At 34.5% G+C, this 22,363-nt stretch overlaps 2 protein-coding genes across 3 annotated transcripts; both read right to left on the bottom strand.

The window, feature by feature from the left end:
• Positions 1–702: 702 nt before the first annotated feature.
• LOC136229731 (enhancer of polycomb-like protein 1) lies at positions 703–1,839 on the bottom strand. The gene has a single exon (XM_066018634.1). It carries the CDS (start codon positions 1,837–1,839, stop codon positions 703–705), a length of 1,137 nt encoding a protein of 378 aa, XP_065874706.1.
• A 2,060-nt stretch (positions 1,840–3,899) lies between these two features.
• LOC136230677 (E3 ubiquitin-protein ligase PRT1-like) lies at positions 3,900–10,148 on the bottom strand. 2 transcript variants are annotated; one of them, XM_066019831.1, is made up of 7 exons: positions 9,927–10,148; positions 8,235–8,263; positions 7,959–8,138; positions 6,469–6,726; positions 6,156–6,371; positions 5,760–5,851; positions 3,900–4,784 (listed from the first exon to the last, which is right to left on the bottom strand). In XM_066019831.1, exons 1-7 carry the CDS (start codon positions 10,001–10,003, stop codon positions 4,485–4,487), a joined length of 1,152 nt encoding a protein of 383 aa, XP_065875903.1. In that variant the 5' UTR covers positions 10,004–10,148; the 3' UTR covers positions 3,900–4,484. The 2 variants fall into 2 exon arrangements, with proteins under 2 accessions (XP_065875903.1, XP_065875904.1); XM_066019832.1 differs by lacking the exon at positions 9,927–10,148 and having other exon boundaries at positions 7,959–8,059; positions 8,193–8,239.
• Positions 10,149–22,363: the final 12,215 nt, after the last annotated feature.

Raw genomic sequence — 22,363 nt, 5'->3', positions numbered from 1 at the left:
TCATTAAAAGCAATAAGAAAGAAAAACAAGAGAGATGCATATATTTCTAAATGTTATAAAACCGGAGCGATAGTTTTCACCAGTTCAATTACTGTTAACGTATTTGTCTAAGCTTTATGATGATTTTAGTCTCCACATAGGATTCATTTGATCTGTCACTAACCAGGTGAAAACCATCGAGAACCAGACAGAGTATCAAACCGGATTTATATTTGAGTAAATTTTTTTATTACAAACAATATATATAAGTTTTTATATATAAATATTATTTATTTATTTATTATATCATCCGGTCCAACCAATTCGAATCATCCAATCCGACCAAGTGACATTTGATCCAATTATAAATCTATTTTGGTGTCTTGGTTCTTATAACATTGTTTTTACAAAACAACATTGAAATTATAAGCCAATAAAACAGTAAATATCCTTCAATACACGCAAAATAGAAATAGGGAAGAGATAAAAGATAAACTGTTACAATAATACCTGCACAAGTTATTACAACAAATAAATATCATTTGAATCTACTTCAGATCAGACCACCACCGGACCGGACCGGCCATTCATATCAGAACCAAACCATATAATTGTATTAATTGTTATATACTAAAAAGAGTTACCTATTGGAGTTTGCAAGAAAAAGGTTCCACTCCATCCTGTGTTGCATGGACGCTCCGCTTTAGTAGCATTTCCACTTATTTAATTCAAGGATATGTTATGAAGTTTATGTTCTACGGTGTCTATATCCATGTCGGTTTCCGTATCTATATCTGTATCCGGACACAGTTTCAACCTATCGAATATAATCCGTCCACCTCGACCGATTTTTCCACGAAATCTTTGAGTATTAGATGATGAGTCTACTGGTACTGGAGCTATAATGCCTGCACCTGCTAACTTTTCAGGATCCAGAGGTTTGGTAAACAGGAGGACTGGCTCCACAGGATCCATTTCCATTTTGTCTTGGAGGAGTTCATGCTTGTAATTCATCAATTGCATCCTCTGGATGCCGAATTCATTCTCCATTACTTCCCTTTTCTTTTCTTCTCGCTTAATCACAGCTTCAAGAATCGTCTTTGCTTCATCAAGGTTTCGCCTAACCTCACGAAGCTTTTCAAATTTCTGCACATTATTATGATTTTCCCTCCTTTGCATCATCCTTGTTCTTGTATAGATACCTCTCTCCCCTGGCCTTGGCCTTGGCCTGAAGACATTTTTTAGATCTGTATCAGTGGCTGGCGGAGGAGGCTGCAACCGCCGCAGAATAGGCTTTCCCCATCTTTCACGCTTCTCCTTCCAGTAAGTATAAACAGACTGGAAAACGAATGACTGAACTTGAGGCTGTATTGCCGCAATTGCACCATCAATTTTTAAGACTACAGGGATAGGGGGAGTTTGAGGTATTATGAGCGCACCAGCTCTTTCTCGTGCTCTATGATCAAACAATTCCAGCCTAAAAAGAAAAGTTTCAAGCCTTTCAGCTAAAAGATTCTTTCTCTCCTTATTGAATTCTTTGAGCCAATCCTCGTCCTCGTTGTCTAGATCATACTCGACAAACTCTCCTGCAGCTCCAACTCCAGCTCGAGCTCCCCTGGCTCGTAAATAGGAGTTAGCTTGACCAAAAGTGCGGGGATAATTCCTTTCGTAAGTACCAACAGCAACAAACTCTGGTGTGGGTATTATTTCAGATTCTACATTCCTCTTACTAGGAACATGCTGCTGAGGTTTGCGGGTACAGGTAGGAGTTTCATCATCTTCAAAATCCTTCAACGACTTCAGAATTGAGAGTTTCCTATTAATGTCTACTGCCCTTGGTCTCAATGACAGCCTACTCATTATTATTATTTTTTTACAAAATGTTCGGGTTAAGGATAGGCTTATCCGCTTTCACAGTGGAGAATCCAACTTCAAACCCATGAGCTGGCATCTCCAGTGTCAGTGTAATGGTTCACTCAGAAAACTCTTGACAGGGAAATAAATGGCAGCCAAATCCATATCAATTTTGACGTATTTTCATTCTGTGTAGCCGTTAATTAGGTTAGAAAATGAAAAGGAATCAAATCAAGGAAAGACGGGAATGAAACCCTAATAAACCAGAAAGTTGCAATTCAAACAGAATAACAGCGATTCAGCAAGTAATTGAATAGGATTTGAGAAGTCGATCATGGTCGCTGACGTCTTTCCCTATCGCGCGATCGCAGTTAACGGCTTATTGAAAAGCGCATATTGAAGATTAACGATCACAAGGAAGAAGAAGAAGAGGGAGAGGGAGGATTATTTGAATTTGAAAAATTTAGAATTAAAGAAATAACAGAAATTTAAAAATGAAATTTATAGAGAAGGAAATTTAAAAATATCATTATTCATGGATTGTTAATGATATTTTTGCAACGGAGGAAAAAAAAATATTGGGTAAATTACACCCATGGCCACAGAACTTTAATATTTTAACATTATGGTCATTGAACTTCAATTTTTAACAGTATAACCACTGAACTTTACACTTTTTAACACCGGTGGCCACTGAACTTTTCCTAACTCCTCAAAATAACCGTTAACGACCTCAAAATGAAAATATCCAAGAATTAAAGTTGTTCAGAACGATGATTACCATGAAACCACATTTATTATTTTCCAAAATCATATTTTTTGGAGCTTTCTCTCTCTAAAAATTCTCACTCTCTCCTAACCAAACAACACCTAAACCACCTCAAAACGAAAATTTTCAAGAATTAAAGTTCCTTAGAATATCACTAACTCTTTGAATTTTTTATTTTGAGACCATCAACGGTTGTTTTGAGGCGTTTGAGTGGTCACCGATATGTTAAAATGTGTAAAGTTTAGTGACCATGCCGTTAAAAATTGAAGTTCAATGACCACAATGTTAAAATAGATAAAGTTCAGTGGCTATGAATGTAATTTACCCAAAAACATCACTCTTTTTATAATTACAAGACGCAAATCCCAAATCACGTCAATTAAGGTATAGAAAATCTCAAATCATGTCAGTTAAGCTATAGAAAATCTCAAATTTCCGAACGAAGGAAAAATGTCACAATGACCATCAATATTTTCGATATGGGCCAAGAGTTTATGCAACAAAAAATAAAAAAAAGATAAAGGGATCAATTAAATCAAATCATTGAGAGCACATGTAATTAAGAAAAAAACGGAGACATACCTTGTACCTATAAAGGGAAACAAAATTTAAACAATCTTTTTATTCATCAATTAAAGTTTTTTCTACAAAATTCGGACCTGACATGAGCACTATTTTACAATACACAACAACAACAAACACATGAAGGTAAAACTTTAGCAAATACAAGTACCGTTCTCACAGTTGTCTGGTCATATTGGTCCAAGCTGGTAACCAAACTTTTGGGCACCGCAAACCAAGCTTATGCGCCACCTTAAGCACCATAGCACGGTCAATCTGCATGAGAGTTGTTTAGTCTATTGCAACGCTATATAATCTGTTGCAACCATTATATATTTTTACTACAATCTATTGTTTCTCCCCGTCCTCTCAAATGTCCTAAGTGCTTTAGAATATCACTTCCACAACTCAATAGACTTACTTAGCTGACTTTAATAACAAGCGACTAAGTACCGCGCCGGTCGAGAAAATCCCTCACGTGATAAGTGGTATCAGAGTCAACCTCAATTCACGAAAGTAGTGTATCGAGACTACTTCTACCACACCAAAATGGTATCCCAGTCAATTTCAATTCGCTTAAAGTGATGTATCAACACTACGTCTACCACACCAAAGTGGTATCAAAGCCAGCTTCAATTCGTGGAAAGTGGTATATCAAGGCTACTTCTACCACATCAAGGTAAAGAATTCTTTTAAGAAAGTAAAAAATTACCTTATGAAAAGTGTATACGAGATGTGCATAAAAAAAACTTTATTTCTGATGCAAATAAAAATTATAAGTAACATAAAGCTGGAAATTGTTAAGATTTTGTTAGGATCAAAACCAATACATAAACTCTATTTGCAGCGAATTCAGAGAATGATTTACTTTTGTTTCAGTTTTCCATTAGCATTTTCACCGGCGGCATAGTCAACATCAGCAGTGTCACTGTAAGTTTTTTTTTTTTTTAAAGAACATAAGGGCTTGAGCATTCTACTACATCAATCCTTTGTGTAGTGAGCATCTGTACCATGCTGACTGCAATGATTATAACCCACACTTTGGAGAAAATCACGAATTTCTGTAACCGTGTATATCACGTATGGGGCTTCACCCTTCTTTCTTTGACGCTCCTCACAACACATGATATTCCTAGTCCTGAACATCAATTTTCAGAACAACCGCTGATTCCGTGTCTGGAATAAGTTCATCAAGAGTAATAGTCCTTACTTCAACTGCGATTTCTTTATTGTCAAGCTTCCCGTTAAGCTAATGCACTATTGGTGCAGATCTCAGGAGCAAACTACTTCCTTTTTCATCATCTGCAGTATCAGGAGGGAATTAACTGCTTCCATCATTCTCATCGGCATTAGTGTACGTAGGAGAATCCTGGGATTCGGTTTCTGGTATATCTGTAGGACCAGTATAACTGGTAATAACAATGCGAAAATCATCTAATTGTTCGGGTGGAATGCAAAGGCGGTTGGCATGTATTTTAACAAACTTATGTTCTGCTGTATGCTGCTGATTAAATCTCCCAGGACGCTTAGAGCCAGTGTTGTAGCAGTCTCCACAAAGGTCAAAACCGGATCTCTCAAAGCAATCTTGGCATTTGTATCTATCTCCAATTATAGGGTACATCTGTTGAAACAAATACATTACTACAGCACTCTGAATAAAGAAACGACATTGATTGGAAGCAAACACTAGATTCGAAGATATATGTCTAACAATTAAAGAAATTGAAATGAAAAGTAAGAGATCTATGAAAATGATTGTGTTTCTGACTTTAAACAACACATATACTAAATGGCATCATATACAAGCATCTTATATTAGCTAACCTATATTAAAATGAGGCTCTCCAATTCATGCTCGTTTTTTTATTATTATAGGCAAAAATCATATTTAATCCCATGATCTTTATAACTTTTCTTGATTAAACCCTTAGATCTTTAATTTTCATACACACTGAGCTCTTCACTAAGCCGTTAGTGAGGGGCTCAATATGTCTGAAAATTAAAAACCAAGGACTTAATCCTTAAAACAATGAAAGTTCAAGGGCTTAATCTGGAAAAATAAATGATGAAATGGCTCGATCCTTAAAACCCTGAAAGCTCAAGGGCTTATTTATACATTTAGCCAAGAACAAACTCAGAAAGATCCAGTTCTTACCATGAATCCAAATTAACACATATATCATCTTCTGTAATAATAGGCAGCATTAGCAAACATGCCCAAATGCATAAAGACACACAGGCAGAAAGAAGGGGAACATGTAGGGAATTTAATAGCAAGTGATCTGAATGTGGTTGTATTTGCTTGTACATGAAAGAGTTCTATTACATCATATCAATTTAGTGTAATTGTAATATGATATTATCCTGATCTTCCTGGTCATCTACCTTTTCTTACTTTAGTTATATTCTGGACAAAAGCAACAGAGATGGACATTATTGCTCTTTCTAAACAGCTATGAGTACTGCCAAGTTAAAAAATCTAGCCATTGTAGCTAGTTGTCTACATCAAATAACCAAGTTTTTTAGTGCATTCGGTGCTGAATGTCTCATTTCAATAAAATGATGGAACTGCATAAAATGGAGGACTGAATATTACCCCACAATAATCGCAGCCGTATCTAGGATGAATCTCTGAAGGGGAAAATTCTTCATTCGTCGCAGAAGAAAAACGAAGACCTTTTTTACTAGCTGTGGTAGAAACAGGTGCAGCCAATGTGTAAGTTATAATGCCCCAAGAATCAGTGCGCTATTTATAATTTAGACTGAACCTAAAAACGAAATTAATGCCTTTGGGGAACTTGAAGAGAAGTTAGATATTCGAAAACGTGCTCTGTTATGAATCTCCCGTGTTTCATTTTGCAATATTTACTTGTCCAAGGACAACCGTGTTTTCTTAATACGGAACTGAAAAATGGGCTACCTTATATACCCCAGAGAAAAGCAGGAATATCAAAGGGAAACTAAAGCAGTTAGGAGAGAAGAGCAGACATACAGCTAGTGCTCTTTCCAGTGTTGTTCTCATTCTTGATATGTACTTGTCTAAGCTGAACAGCTTCCCTTCTCAAGGCATAATCTCTAGGGAATTGTTCCTCCAAAAAATGATCAAGCTCCAAACAGATTTTTGGCAAACCAGCTGGATGCGGAGATTGACAGACTTGACATTTAAGCATCTCATCAACTGGACATGAGATGCAAGTGTCACAATACCCTGAAACAAGATGAAGACAATAAAAGAACCATTGTCAAGACATTTGATGATGTTACATATAGTAAATCAGAGGGCTATTTCAAATATAAAATGTTACCATGACCACAATTAAGAAAAACTGGATGGAAAAGTAATTGTTTGCATGAAGTGCACTCTACATCTATCATTGACAACTCCTTGCCACTTCCATTTGGCTCCTCGTTCCCCGTAGAGCAAGGCTTTGAGAATGAGTTGGACTTTGAAATAGTGCATGAAGAATGTAGATGATTGCTCAACTCATGTTCTTTATGGGCATGTGATCCATGTGCATTGGAATCAAACTGTGGTGAGAAAAAGCCCCTTTTCTTTTCTTCCTCTAGAACATGAGAAGGTAAAAATGTGACGTTAAAATATCCTGATCAGCAATATTAATGATAGAATAATGATGGGTACATCCTCCAAAATTATATGAGTATGTTGATTATACAATCAGGATCAAGGAAGTTGGAGGCATTCTTTACGAGATGTATTAACTGTGACCTCTTCTTGTGATCCAATTGAGTAAAGAATACATGAGAGACATAAAATGAGATTAATGAGTGGCCACATTAATACTAGAAAATTCAAAATCTAATTCAACGGAAAACATTTACTACATCTCTTTGTCCCTATCTACTAATTTATTCATTTACCCCTTAGAAAGGCAATTTTCATTTCAGTCATGTGAAGTGCGAACACCAACTTTCTGCAAAGGTTAAATCTTTCAATTGACTTCGCTTGCAAAATCAAGCTATATCTTGGTTCCACCAGAGATGTCTTGTCTCTTTCCATCCAGTAATATATAATCCTGCTTTTCATGTTATCTTAAAAGCCAGGCTGTTCCTAATGAAAGTGTGTTTTAAGTTATTTCAATACCAGTTCAGTAATTGTCGCGACTTCATTATACATAATATCAATGAAAGGTAATTATAATGAGAAACCCAATGTGCCCACATAGGAATATGCCTACTTAGTGCCTGTTTGGTTCAACTGTTATCGTCTACTGTTTGGTGCTGTTATTAGCTGTTTACTGTTGCTGGTAGTTAGTAGACGTGAGCTGATTTTCCTTCCAAAATAGCTATAGATAGTTGTTTCTCAATCCTAACTTCTATTCTATTGTTTGAAGTAAAAAAGCAAAAAGAAGCAACAAAAAGAAGAACCAAAAGAGCACTTGACGTACTAGGTTGCATTGTCATTAAACATTAACCATTTCATGAAAAAAGTAATTTCACCTGCACAACAAAATTCTATACAAAAAACATTTCATTTCAACAATCTCGGGGAGTTTTATGAATGTCTTCTTCAAACACCAAACTATTCCCATAAGCAAAAGAGAAGTATCTCTAATGGAACCTCTGGATAAGTTTCTTCCACTAAGATTCTTTTCTATGACATTTTTAGGCTGTACATTTAAACATGCAAAAAGGCCACATGTATTGTTTCATTTATCAGGTTATAAGTTCACCTTCAATCTCCTATAGCAAATCAAGTCCACCATAGTAAATAGGAGCGTGCATATTGTATACCATGGAACTAGGTGAAAGGTAAACTCTAACATATGAAGCTTACCTAGAATTTGTTCTTCTCTTCTCCTATAGGTAATAGGATACAGCTTCAGGAGGAAAAAATGCAGGGTCCAAGATATGGTTGGAAAATGATAATATGGATGCCTGCAAATTGGACAATAGGACTCACATGTGGAATTCATTGATCTGTGGACGCACCAGAAACAGGAAACATGACCACAAGCTACAACCAAAAAGGATAAAGAGAAAAAAAGAATATTAATTTAGGATTTGATACTTCTCAAAGTAAGCATCTTTCACAAGCAACATGATGCCTTACGGAGTACTATGGGTTTGTACAGAAGATCCCTGAAACCAAATGAAAAATCAATTTCAGTGTCCTAATTAAGAAAATAACAATAAAGGCCATAAGGCAGCTGAAAAAAAACATAATAAGACCAAAAATCATCCACATCCCACAATATCCGTAGCTGCATTTATAAGTTGCCAACCTAATGATAGCAACAGCTATAATAATAACGCTTGATTTCATATAAATGACATAGGTTTTGCTACATGACTAACGTAACCCAATTGAGTTCTTGCATCCTCTAGAGAAAAATTACTTATACAATCTTTATTTTTGACAGAAATTATTTTAAAATGAAGAAACATGCACAGATTGCAAGTATATATGTACAAATCTAGATCCTAGAGTATAGTTCATCAAATACAAGAATTCATTGACCTTAATTTGTATTCTTCTATATTTCAGTTCTTTTTTATAATTCAACTAGTTAATTCTACAATACAATTCATCAGCAAAAAATAATTGAATTATTTGTACTGTAGTACATACTTCATATCATTTCTAATATGCATCATCAAGTGCATGCTATGCTTCCCTAGTCTAGCTTTAAGAATCGCTCAAAGAAGCTAATTTGTTAGACAAAATTGCACCCATCCCAACCCTCAGAAAATGCCTTACTTTGGGGCAGTAACCATGAGAGTAGTTTTTAGATGCTTATAAAAGTTATAATTTTGAATGCATCCTAAATAAGTCATCAACAATCATATTTTTACTTCTACAGAAGGCTAACTTCAATTTAGATAATCCAAACTAAAATAGATCCTAATTGATTACAACAACAACAACAACAACAAAGCCTTAGTCCCGAAATGATTCGGGGTCGGCTAACATGAACCATCATATAAAACCATGAAATCAAGTCGTGTCAGCGACACAAATTCGCTCCCTCCACTCCGTCCTATCCACTACCATATTTTCCTCAATTCCCAGTAAACTCATATCACTCTCGATCACCCTCCTCCAAGTTTGCTTAGGTCTTCCCCTACCCCTCACCACTACATCCATTTGCCACTCTTCGGTTCTCCTAACCGGCGCATCAAGTGCTTTACGTCCCACATGGCCAAACCACCTTAGTCGGTTTTCTCTCATTTTATTCTCAATAGATGTGACCCCTACTTTTGTCCTAATTATTTCATTACTCACCCGATCCTTTCTCGTATGACCACACATCCATCTCAACATACGCATCTCCGCCACCGACATCTTATGGATGCGGCCGTGTTTCACTGCCCAACACTCCGTACCATATAACAATGCTGGTCTAATCGCCGTCCCGTAGCACAAATAATTTAAATAACGAAGTAGCATTATAATTAAAAATAAAAATTATTCCAAATCCGGTACTTAAGTTATTAGAAATAAGTTTCTAGAGCACATTTTCCACAGAAAACAATCCTCTATCTGCTTGCCTATCAGTTCATCTATCCATTTTCATCCCGCTACATTAATGAAAATTATTTAGAAGTGTGTTTGAAACAGGTAACAAACTCCAACAGTAGAAAAAGTAAATTAATCATCGGCATAGCTTACACGGTACAGAAAATGCCAGAATATATAGCAAATCAGCTCAAACCGAAAACAAAATGAGTTATTTTTAGGAAAATTTGAAAATAAATAAACGAGAAGACGGTGTAATTTACACGGGAGAGGAAGAGAACTTACAGACAAATTGAACAGGTAAAGGTATCAGAAAACTCTCCCAAGTCCGTGGAGGCGCCGGTGGATATATCTTTAGCCATCGTGAATTGACGAAGAATATAGAAGAAAGTAATGGACTGTGATGATGAAGGAATCTCTTCCAACAGGAACTCTGTAATTTGAGTTGGAAGAGAGATCAAAAAGGGGAGTCTTCCGGATGAGAGCCCAAAAGATATTTCTGAATTATTTTTGTTAAATTAATTAGCTAAGAGCAAAATAAAATAAAATAAAGTAACATACATATATATTTATTGTTTGGGATAAGATACCAAAACAGCATAAAGTTTTTGAGGAAATACCAATTTAGGGTCAACATTCAAAATAGCACCAATATAGGCTTAACGTTTAAAACATAACTAGTTTTTGACCCGTGCGATGCACGGATTCATCTTAATATATAAATATTAATAAAAATACAATCTAATAATTACAATTAATGACATAAATGTGTTATATAAATTAAATATTATTATTTGATTTACACATTTACTTTAAATAATATTTTTATAGATAAATATAATAATAAAATAAAAATTAATATATTATATATTATATTATATTTTTTATCAGTAAAAAACGAGGAAGTGACACCTCAGTTCCATCGTTGCTGTTTTATATTATATATATATAGATATGTAGAGGTGGTGAAGCTCTTAGCCTAGTACCTATGCCTTGGGAGGTCATGTGTTCGAATCACATCTGGGTCTGGTGGGGATTTTCCATTCTTTTTTAATGTAAGCGCATTGTGCGCAAATTTTTTTTTTTTTAAAAAAAAATATAGATATGTAGAGAATTAGAGAGATTTTAGGGATTAATTTAAATTCGGTAGTACTCTTAGATATATGGGATAAAATAATCTTTTTATAGATAAATATACATAATAAAATTAAAATTAATATATTAAATTTTTTATCACTAAAAAAGGAGGAAGTGACACCTCAGTTCCATCGTTACTGTTTTATATTATATATAGATTAATTAGCGAAGAGCAAAATAAAATAAAATAAAGTAACATACATATATATTTATTGTTTGGGATAAGATACCAAAACAGCATAAAGTTTTTGAGGAAATACCAATTTAGGGTCAACATTCAAAATAGCACCAATATAGGCTTAACGTTTAAAACATAACTAGTTTTTGACCCGTGCGATGCACGGATTCATCTTAATATATAAATATTAATAAAAATACAATCTAATAATTACAATTAATGACATAAATGTGTTATATAAATTAAATATTATTATTTGATTTACACATTTACTTTAAATAATATTTTTATAGATAAATATAATAATAAAATAAAAATTAATATATTATATATTATATTATATTTTTTATCAGTAAAAAACGAGGAAGTGACACCTCAGTTCCATCGTTGCTGTTTTATATTATATATATATAGATATGTAGAGGTGGTGAAGCTCTTAGCCTAGTACCTATGTCTTGGGAGGTCATGTGTTCGAATCACATCTGGGTCTGGTGGGGATTTTCCATTCTTTTTTAATGTAAGCGCATTGTGCGCAAATTTTTTTTTTTTTAAAAAAAAATATAGATATGTAGAGAATTAGAGAGATTTTAGGGATTAATTTAAATTCGGTAGTACTCTTAGATATATGGGATAAAATAATCTTTTTATAGATAAATATACATAATAAAATTAAAATTAATATATTAAATTTTTTATCACTAAAAAAGGAGGAAGTGACACCTCAGTTCCATCGTTACTGTTTTATATTATATATAGATTAATTAGCGAAGAGCAAAATAAAATAAAATAAAGTAACATACATATATATTTATTGTTTGGGATAAGATACCAAAATAGGCTTAAAGTTTTTGAGGAAATACCAATTTAGGGTCAACATTCAAAATAGCACCAATATAGGCTTAACGTTTAAAACATAACTAGTTTTTGACCCGTGCGATGCACGGATTCATCTTAATATATAAATATTAATAAAAATACAATCTAATAATTACAATTAATGACATAAATGTGTTATATAAATTAAATATTATTATTTGATTTACACATTTACTTTAAATAATATTTTTATAGATAAATATAATAATAAAATAAAAACTAATATATTATATATTATATTATATTTTTTATCAGTAAAAAAGGAGGAAGTGACACCTCAGTTCCATCGTTACTGTTTTATATTATATATATAGATATGTAGAGGTGGTGAAGCTCTTAGCCTAGTGGTTGAGAGCTTACATGTGCCTTGGGAGGTCATGTGTTCGAATCACATCTGGGTCTGGTGGGGATTTTCCTTTCTTCTTTAATGTAAGCGCATTGTGCGCAAATTTTTTTTTTTTAAAAAAAAAATATAGATATGTAGAGAATTAGAGAGATTTTAGGGATTAATTTAAATTCTGTAGTACTCTTAGATATATGGGATAAAATAATCTTTTTATAGATAAATATACATAATAAAATTAAAATTAATATATTAAATTTTTTATCACTAAAAAATGAGGAAGTGACACCTCAGTTCTATCGTTACTGTTTTATATTATATATAAATGTGTAGAGAATTAGAGAGATTTTAGGGATTAATTTAAATTCTGTAGAACTCTTAGATATAGTACGGATAAAATAATCTTTTTATAGATAAATATATATAATAAAATTAAAATTAATATATTAAATTTTTTATCACTAAAAAAGGAGGAAGTGACACCTCAGTTACATCGTTACTGTTTTATATTATATATAGATATATAGATGTGTAGAGAATTAGAGAGATTTTAGGGATTAATTTAAATTCTGTAGAACTCTTAGATATAGTACGGATAAAATAATCTTTTTATAGATAAATATATATAATAAAATTAAAATTAATATATTAAAATTTTTATCACTAAAAAAGGAGGAAGTGACACCTCAGTTCCATCGTTACTGTTTTATATTATATATAGATAATAAAATTAAAATTAATATATTAAATTTTTATCACTAAAAAATGAGGAAGTGACACCTCAGTTACATCGTTACTGTTTTATATTATATATAGATATATAGATGTGTAGAGAATTAGAGAGATTTTAGGGATTAATTTAAATTCTGTAGAACTCTTAGATATAGTACGGATAAAATAATCTTTTTATAGATAAATATATATAATAAAATTAAAATTAATATATTAAATTTTTTATCACTAAAAAAGGAGGAAGTGACACCTCAGTTCCATCGTTACTGTTTTATATTATATATAGATAATAAAATTAAAATTAATATATTAAATTTTTTATCACTAAAAAAGGAGGAAGTGACACCTCAGTTACATCGTTACTGTTTTATATTATATATAGATATATAGATGTGTAGAGAATTAGAGAGATTTTAGGGATTAATTTAAATTCTGTAGAACTCTTAGATATAGTACGGATAAAATAATCTTTTTATAGATAAATATATATAATAAAATTAAAATTAATATATTAAATTTTTTATCACTAAAAAAGGAGGAAGTGACACCTCAGTTCCATCGTTACTGTTTTATATTATATATAGATATCAATGTAGGCTTAACGTTTAAAACATAATATCAATTTAGGCTTAACGTTTATAATATAGCATCAATTTAGGTCCCACGTACAAAATAACACCAATATAGGCTTAACGTTTATAAAATAATACGAATTTAAGTTTAACGTTTACAAAATATATTCAATTTAAGCTAAATATCACAATTAAATTAACCATATTATATTCTTTTCCTATTAACTTTTTATTTAGTTATATTTTCTTATTTATTATAATACAATTAAATTAACCATATTATATTCGTTTCCAGATCGATGCTATTAAAGATTCTAATGGTGACTGGATTTATGAGGAAGAAGATATTCGTCGCCTTGCTCTTGAGTTCTATAAAAACCTCTTTAAAGAGGAAGTTGTGGATCTGGACAAAGCCCACTCTGGGGTCACCTTTCCTAGGCTGGAGGAGGAGGTAATTGTTGATGCCTTTCATCCTATCGACCGGAAAGAAATTGATCTTGCCTTCACCAGTATTGGAGCTACTAAAGCTCTAGGGATCGATGTATCCCTGCTAGTTTCTACCATAAACACTGGGACTCGGTGAAGGAAGGTGTCTATAATTTTATCTTTGGAATCTTCCGCGGTTCCAACGAGATTAGCCTGGTGAATAAAACCCTCCTGGTTCTGATCCCTAAGGTTGAAAAGCCCTCCTCCTTTTTACAAATGAGGTCGATCAGTCTATGTAATGTTTTATACAAAGCTATCACTAAGATTGTGGCGAATAGGATCCGGCGGATCCTTCCTGAGATTATTAGCCAAAATCAAGGTAGCTTTGTTCCTGGTAGGCAATTGATGGACAATGTGGTAATTGCCCAGGAGATGGTCCATTCCATGAAAATGAGGAAGGGTAAGAAAGGGATCGTGGCTCTCAACCTTGATCTGGAGAAAGCTTATGATCGTTTAAACTGGAGCTTTCTTTTGGATAGCTTAAGTAAAGCTGGTATTCCTGAGAACTGGAGGAATTTGATTGAAGGTTGCGTGTCTTCTCCTGTTTTCCAGGTTCTGATCAATGGAGATATGTCTGATGAGTTTTCTCCTTCTAGGGGTATCCGTCAAGGAGATCCTATGAGCCTTTTCCTTTTTGTGATAGCAATGGAAAGGCTGGCTCACCTAATTCAAGAAGTTGTGAATAAGGGGAGTCTCCATCCTGTGTCCATTAACAGATTTTGCCCTCCTATTTCCCACTTGTTCTTCGCTGACGATGTGATGATCTTTGTGGAAGGGAATGAGGAGCAAATTGGTGCGGTCATGGATATCCTGGAGTGCTTTTGCGTTGCTTCTGGCCAGAAGATCAATGTCCACAAGTCCCGGATGCTTTGCTCTAAGAACATGGATAGAAGCCTCTGTAATAAGCTTAGCGATCTTTCGGGTATCCCTCTTACCCAATCCTTGGGAAAGTATCTTGGGATCCCCCTTCATAGTGACAGAGTTTCCAAAGCCTCCTTTAAGGAGACTCTAGACAAAACTAATGGGTTGTGTGCTAGTTGGAAGGCCAATTCTCTTTCCTTGGCTGGCCGTCTAACCTTAATTCAGTCTGCCAACTGCGCAGCTCCCAATCATATTATGCAAGCATGTAAGTTGCCTGAGCCGGTTCTCAATGAGCTTGATAAAATCAACCGGCGTTTTCTTTGGGGTGAGTCTGGAGAGGGTAGGAAGATTCACCTAGTCCCTTGGAAGGAGGTCTGCCAGCCTAAAAGCAGGGGGGGTCTTGGCATCAGACAAGCTAAAGATAACAATAAGGTCTTGTTGATGAAGCTCCTCTGGAGAATGTGGCAGAACCCTTCTTCTCTTTGGGTTCGATTGCTTTGTGGCAAGTATCGAAAGGACAAAATCTTTGGGGGCCCTAAAGAGAGGATTGGCAATTGTTCTTTCCTTTGGAAAGGGCTCAGTGCTGTGTTTACTGAGTTCTGCATGGGGGTTGGCCTGGAGGTGGGTAATGGTAAGTCCATAAGCTTCTGGTATGACACCTGGATCGGAGATAAACCTCTTATAGAGGTTTGCTGCTCTCCCCCGCCTAGCAATTTCCGCAACTGGAGGATTGCCGATGTGGTGGACTCCGATGGGGATTGGATTTGGTTTATGTTTGATTCCTTCTTGAGCCTTGATTCTCTCCTCAGAATCAGGGGAGTGAAGATTAGTAACCTTGAGGAGGACAAGGATAGGCATTGCTGGGCCCTGACAAAAAATGGAGCTTACTCTTGCAAGTCTGCCTTTGAAGCTTTTACTCTTGACAGATCCGACCCTCTTTCGAACACTTGGAAATCCATTTGGGCTCTGAAAATCCCTTACCGAATGAGGAGCTTCCTGTGGCTTGGAGTCAAGGACATGTTGCTGACTAATTCGGATAGACATAGACGTCACTTGGCGGATTCAGGTGCTTGCAGTAGATGCAGAGGCCAAGTTGAATTTTTGTGCCATGCCCTTAGGGACTGCCCTAAGAGTAAGGAGGTTTGGCAGAAAGTTCTTCCGCACCACATTCTCCCCTCCTTCTTGCCTACCCTGAGAATGACTGGTTCTCCAATGGGGTTAAAGATAGGTTAATGGCTAGCATGGAGCAGGGAGACATTTTATGTGCTATTATCTGCCACCACCTTTGGAAGTGGAGAAACGAGGAGATCTTTGGTGAGAAGACTGTTTTTATTCAGAACTTACCCGAGTTCTTCTCTAAAAAGCTCCTTACCATTACGGGGAGCTTCAAAGGGGACCCCCTTGCCAATTCTACCCAGAATAAAGAGGTTCAACTCGTTGGGTGGTGTAGGCCGAAGGATGGGGTGGTTAAGTTGAATACGGATGGCTCATGTCTCAACAATGGAAAGATCGCGGCTGGAGGCGTGTTCAGGGACGCGGGAGGTGCCTGGTTGTCTGGATTCACCCATAACCTGGGTTTGGGCCCATCCTTTTCAACAGAACTTTGGGGTATTCTTTCTGGAGTCAAGCTTGCCAGAAATCTGGGTATTAAAAGGCCTGCTGTGGAGTCTGATAATATGGAGGCTATTAGTATGATCTCTAATAATCATGCTTTTTGTCTTAGTAGCCAGAACCTTATCAAAGCAATAAGAAGTCTTGGCTCCTCCTTTGAGTCCTTAGAGTTCAGCCACATCTACAGAGAACAAAATCGAATTGCGGATCGCTTGGCGGCGGCTGGGCACGAGGGGATGTTAGGTGTTTCCACCCTTTGTGATCCTCCTATCTATCTTTCTTCTCTCCTTTTAGAGGACAGAGTTGGGGTTATCTTTCCTAGGCTGATCCCAGGTTAGCTTTTGTCTCGGTGTTGGTTTGTTTTCTTTCCTGTTTCTACCAAGAAAAAAATTAGTATTCTTATCTATTAAAACCTTATATTTGTTTTCATCAACCATTCCATGACTCTTAAATTCCATGACTCATGTAATATATGCAAACTAAAAGTAATTGAATATTTCGAAACTTTTAGTTTGCATATATTACATGAGCAATGAAATTTAGTAGTCATGGAATCATTGAAGAACAAATATAAGATCTTAAGGGGCAAGAATACTAATTAATTATATTATAATAAATAAGAACATAGAACTAAATAAAAAGTAACATATAAAGTTAATAGGAAAAGAATATAATATGATTAATTTAATTATGAGTTTAGTTTAAATTGGATATATTTTGTAAACGTTAAGCTTAAATTCGTATTATTTTGTAAACGTTAAGCCTATATTAGTGCTATTTTGTACGTGAGGCCTAAATTGATGATATATTGTAAACGTTAAGCCTAAATTGATATTATATTGTAAACGTTAAGCCTATATTGGTGCTATTTTAAACGTTAAGCCTAATTGGTACTTCCCCAAAAACCTTAGGCCTATTTTGATACATTATCCCTATATTAAATAATTTTGAATGTGCATGTTCAATATAATAGATTGTTATAAAGCAATGTTTTGAATTGTTTTCAGAACATACTATCCGGAATCGATTTTATAGCATTTTTCTTTAAAAATAACTTCGTGGTTTTCAATGAGTCAGTCTATGATAGATAAAACTCTTCTGTTTTTTCGGAAAAACATGATAACATATCAAATTTACTATGGTATATCAAACAAAAAAAATTATTCAATAAAAAAAAAGTAAAACAAAAAAAAGACTTATATTTTAATTAAAAACCGAAAGAAAATCTCAAAACCTGAATGGGAAATAGGAGAGTTTTTTAGAGCAACTCTAATGGTACGTAAGAAGGGTCAATTTGCAATTTCAAAAAATTACTAGAGACTCTTTAACCATTAGAGAGACTAATTTAGAAGTCCCTAAACTCTAGCGAGTCGTCTGAATTGGCGAGTCGCTGGGTTTAAAGAAGCTGAATAACATTACACACGTGTTATAGAATTTATTTTTCACACAGCAGGTAGCAAGGGGTGAGAGGAGTTGAGGACGTGTGGTGTACAAAAACAATATTGTTGACAACTTTTTTAGCTAAGAATGTGGGCCAGCATACAAATATGATCAAATGGACTAATATTAAACATAAAATATGAAAGAAAAAATTATCTGGAATCAAATTTTCCTTTGCAAAGTGATATTCAATTTAATATGATATAGTCTTACCACTTGTCCACCGTTTAAAAAAAATAGCAGTATTGTTTCTTACAATATATATAAATATTAAATTTATTAACTATGAATCAATTATAATTATTGTAATCAATTATTTTTTTAATAAATTATATATGATTTTTATGTTATAAATTTTCAAAACACCAAAAATATAAACTCTCCCAAATTCTTATAATTCTCAAAGTTTTCTAATTCGATGTATTTCACGTAATTTTCAATATGATTCTTATATTATATTCTCCGATCAAATTATAAATATTTATTCAATTATTAGTGAATATTAATAGATGTTTTTATTCAATTAATAATAATAATTAATTATCAATGTTATTATTATTACAAAATAGATTAATTAATTAAAAGTAAAAAAAATAAAATATTATATAATATGTGGGACCCATTAAATAGGGTGATTACCATTAGAGTTGCACAGTGATTTTCACCTGGTCAGTGAGTGACCAAGTGAATTTGGTCAGTCACTGTTAGATCTAGACTTGTTAAAATCATATGGTAGAGATTAAAACAATCGTATAGCTTAAATTTACACCTCCTAGATCTAACGGTGACTGACCAAATTCACTTGGTTCCATACTTTTTGAAATATATTCAAGAGTGTGATATTGATTGTGTATGCCTCAAGTATTATCTATGGATGAACTCTTGTTGTATGTCCATTATTGATATAGTGGAAAACTTAAGCAGACTATGGTTGGTTTTCACTCTTCGCATAGAAGGGGGTTTTCACATAAAAATTGTTGCATGTTGTTGTTAATTGTTGTTGTTGAAGCATGAATAGAGAAAAAACAAAGTTACTGAATGCAGTAATATGGGATGAGCCACGGATGGGTCCCTCTCTTTAAGACGTTCACGACACTGCTTCTAAATTGTGCAAACATTCTCAAATATCGGTTGTCTCCAGGAAAAACAACCCGTTCACTGAATAAAAACGATTTTGAATTGCACAGCTCAGAATCGGTCTAATACATACACTCAGAGCAATTGCCCATTTCAATTTCTGTTATAGCAGACATGGTGAGAGTCGCCAATTTCTACTCACCACCCATCTGATCCACCAACAATGTTGATCCTAGTAATCGTTGCTACCAAAGGTAGTTCTTCAGTCAGGTTAACACTGGGAACATTGTTTGGCTTGTTCCTGTACTTATGTGCCATATGACCTAATTTCCCGCAATTAAAACAGAGAAATACAATGTCATTCTTAAGTGGTTGTTGTTGAGTTATATTTTGGTTCTTTTGAGGGTTCCAATTCTTATTATTGCTACGGTTCTAGTTCTGTTTGTTGTTCTGATTCTTACAAAAATTCTGATTGGATCTTAAAACAACAGTAGTTCTCTTGGTGTTGTTAGAGTAAACAAACACATCTCCTTTTTTTATCCTGTTTTTTAGCTTCCTCCTCAATATGGAGATATGTGATTAGACTTTCCAAAAAAATCTTTAGTTTTGTGCCTGAAAACATTTTTAAAATCCTTCAAAGAAGGAAATAACTAGTCAATTAAAACAACAACTTGAAACTGTTAATTAAGAGAAATACCTTCCAAGATAATCTCGTGTGCAACTTTATGGAGTTCATGTGATTGAGCCTCCACAAATTTGTCATCATTCATCTGGAACTTGAGGTGGTGGCTGACATCGTACTTCTTTGTTCCAGCCTCCTTTGGATCATATTTCTTTTGCAAAGCATCCCAAATGTCATTGGCAGATTTTTGTTCAACACTGTAATAATCATATAGATCATCTGCCAAGCCAGTGAGGATGTAATTTTGCACTAGAAATCTTTCTCTGACAACCTTTCTACAACATGTCTTTCTACCTCAGTAGCAGGTTCTGGAACAACAGGTTTTTCGGAGGTAAGAACTGAAGCAACCATCTTTGTGGTTAGATATGAGCCCCCTCAAACCGAAACGGTTTGTTGATGTCAACCACCCCATTGGTCTGTTCGGTAGCCATAGCAGCAAAAAATGTCTTAAAATTGTTGAAATACAAACAGAGAAAAAGCAATGTTACTGAACACAGTAATCTGGGATGAGTCACAGACGAGGTCGCTCTCTTTAAGATGTCTGTGACACAGTTTCTGAATTGTGCAAGCGGTTTGATACACCGGTCGCCTCTAAGATAAAATACCCCGATCACAAAAAATATGATTCTGAATTGCACATCTCAGTTGCAGTCTAATACATATACTCAGAATAATTGCTCAATTCAATTTTGGAACAATGAACGTTTGTAGAAAATGGAAGCAGTTTATGAAAAATGCAGTTTCTAAAAGTATGAAAATGAAACCATTTATAACCGTAAAGAGAAGCAATTTTTTTATATTGGTCAAGTAGAACAAAATCGGGAGTAATATCAGGAAAGTGGTAGTCAATTGAGACCAGGTCTGGAATTCAGCTTTATAAAATATATGTTGAGAAATTAATTATTTAATAGAAATTGATTTTTGGAAAATGTAATTATATCAATAACAAAAAATTTCTCTTAAAAAAATATAGCGTTCGGCCTGGTCAGTCGGACGCGCGCGTGGGGTACTCCTTGGGCACAACCAAGATTGTGAACACCTCTTTATAAAGGAAAAATTACAAAACTGGGTCAAACGGGAGGCTCATTTACATATTTAACCCATTTACTCAACCTACTACATATCTAGACTGTTTTTATATGACTTTCCCATAATACCCCTAACCTTTCCACTTCCCCCTTACGCGAACGGTCACGTCCCCCTTCTTATTGGTTACGCGAAACGGTTGGCTCCTCCATTAATGATTCCCAGACTTTTGATCTTCCTATCTTCCTTTAAATTGCACGAAATATGCACCATTTCTCCAAATCACAATGTATTTCTCTTCTTCCTCTCTTCATCTCTTCATCTTCCTAATGCTAGAAAATGAAGCCATGGTTCTTCATCTTCATGTTCCTGCTCGTTACTTGGTTTCTTTTTTCTTGTTACCATCAAAGAAATGGTTATTCTACGTTATTTCCATCATTTTTCCCAATTTATCATATTGTTATTGTCCCTTTTAAGGGTGAAAGGCACGAAAAATGTAAGTATCTACTGGTTTCTCTGCGTTTTCCATAAAATCACTTCGCGTAGTCGATGATTTCGCGAAGATCTGTGATGAAAAAGAGCCTGAACCGTGATGATCTGCTTAGCGAATCGATTATTTCGCGAAGTCTACGAGTAGAAAAGTTCATGATTTCACTCGCAGACTTCACGAAAGCATCGATTTGTTAAGTAGATCGTCACGTTTCAGACCTCACAAACTTCGCGAAAGCATCGATTCGCTAAGTAAAATCATCCTCTTCCCTGCACATTTAAATTCGCATGATTCGCTAATCCTTATTTTGCGAAGCCAAATCGTCATTTTTCCTGCCTAACACGGTTAATTTTTTGTGACAGTGGTTGAATATATAAAATCCCTTTTTGGAAGGCGGCGTATTGGAGTGTAAAGGAGATGACTTTCCTTCCTGTATAGGGATTAACTTCCTTAAAGATTGGAACATTCACTTTGAAATGATTGGTTATGAGAGATTGTGCCAATCTTAGTGTGCACTATGGGACACGTCCATCCCAAACGGTCTGGACTTCCTGTGGAGGGAGAAATTTCCATCCAAATTAGTCAGGTTCACTTTGAAGTGATTTGTTAGGAGTTTATTGTGGCAATCTTGTTGTAAATTTTGATAACGTTATGATTTTAATGTTGTTATTGTGGCAATCTTGTTGTAAATTTTGATAATGTTATGATTTTAATGTTAGAATCTGTTGTTGTTTGGCATTTTTTGTTATATACCACTTAGCAAATTTTGTTAAAAACACATCCAGGCTTCGCGTATGCTAATTAAAATCATTAAGTAAACCAAACATTAGCTTCGCATGCTTCGCATATCGAATCTGCGAAGTCCGACGGGAGGGAGATAGCCGCGCCGTAAATATTGAGGGTATTATGGAAAAGTCACACAAAAACAGTCTAGATATGAAGTAGGTTGAGTAAATAGGTTAAATATGTAAATGGAGCGTCCATTTGACCCATTTTTATCATTTTTCCCTTTATAAATTGCACTTACAAGGGACACTTTTTCAATGTGTGATGCTTATACTATCTACATCCCTTTAAGGGGCTCGAGGCTTTTCGATCTAAGTGAAAATTCATATTCTTGGACCTAATCCAACAATCCCCTATGGGACATACCTAAGAGTGTGAGCATTTGTTGTTTTATTTATTTCGCTATTTGTGAGTTTTCTAAAAAA

This window comes from Euphorbia lathyris, chromosome 5, assembly GCF_963576675.1.
Source record: "Euphorbia lathyris chromosome 5, ddEupLath1.1, whole genome shotgun sequence".
Classification (NCBI taxonomy): Eukaryota; Viridiplantae; Streptophyta; class Magnoliopsida; order Malpighiales; family Euphorbiaceae; genus Euphorbia; species Euphorbia lathyris.
This window is presented reverse-complemented; position numbering and strand designations above follow the sequence as displayed.

Bases quoted from the DNA above. Each gene is read 5' to 3' on its own strand.
- LOC136229731 (XM_066018634.1), bottom strand. From the start codon at position 1,839: ATGAGTAGGCTGTCATTGAGACCAAGGGCAGTAGACATTAATAGGAAA.
- LOC136230677 (XM_066019831.1), bottom strand. From the start codon at position 10,003: ATGGCTAAAGATATATCCACCGGCGCCTCCACGGACTTGGGAGAGTTT. The intron at 6,372-6,468 runs GTAACATTTTAT...ATCTTGTTTCAG, and splicing joins TTTTCTTAATTGTGGTCATG to GGTATTGTGACACTTGCATC. The intron at 5,852-6,155 runs GTATGTCTGCTC...TTTCTACCACAG, and splicing joins CACTGGAAAGAGCACTAGCT to CTAGTAAAAAAGGTCTTCGT.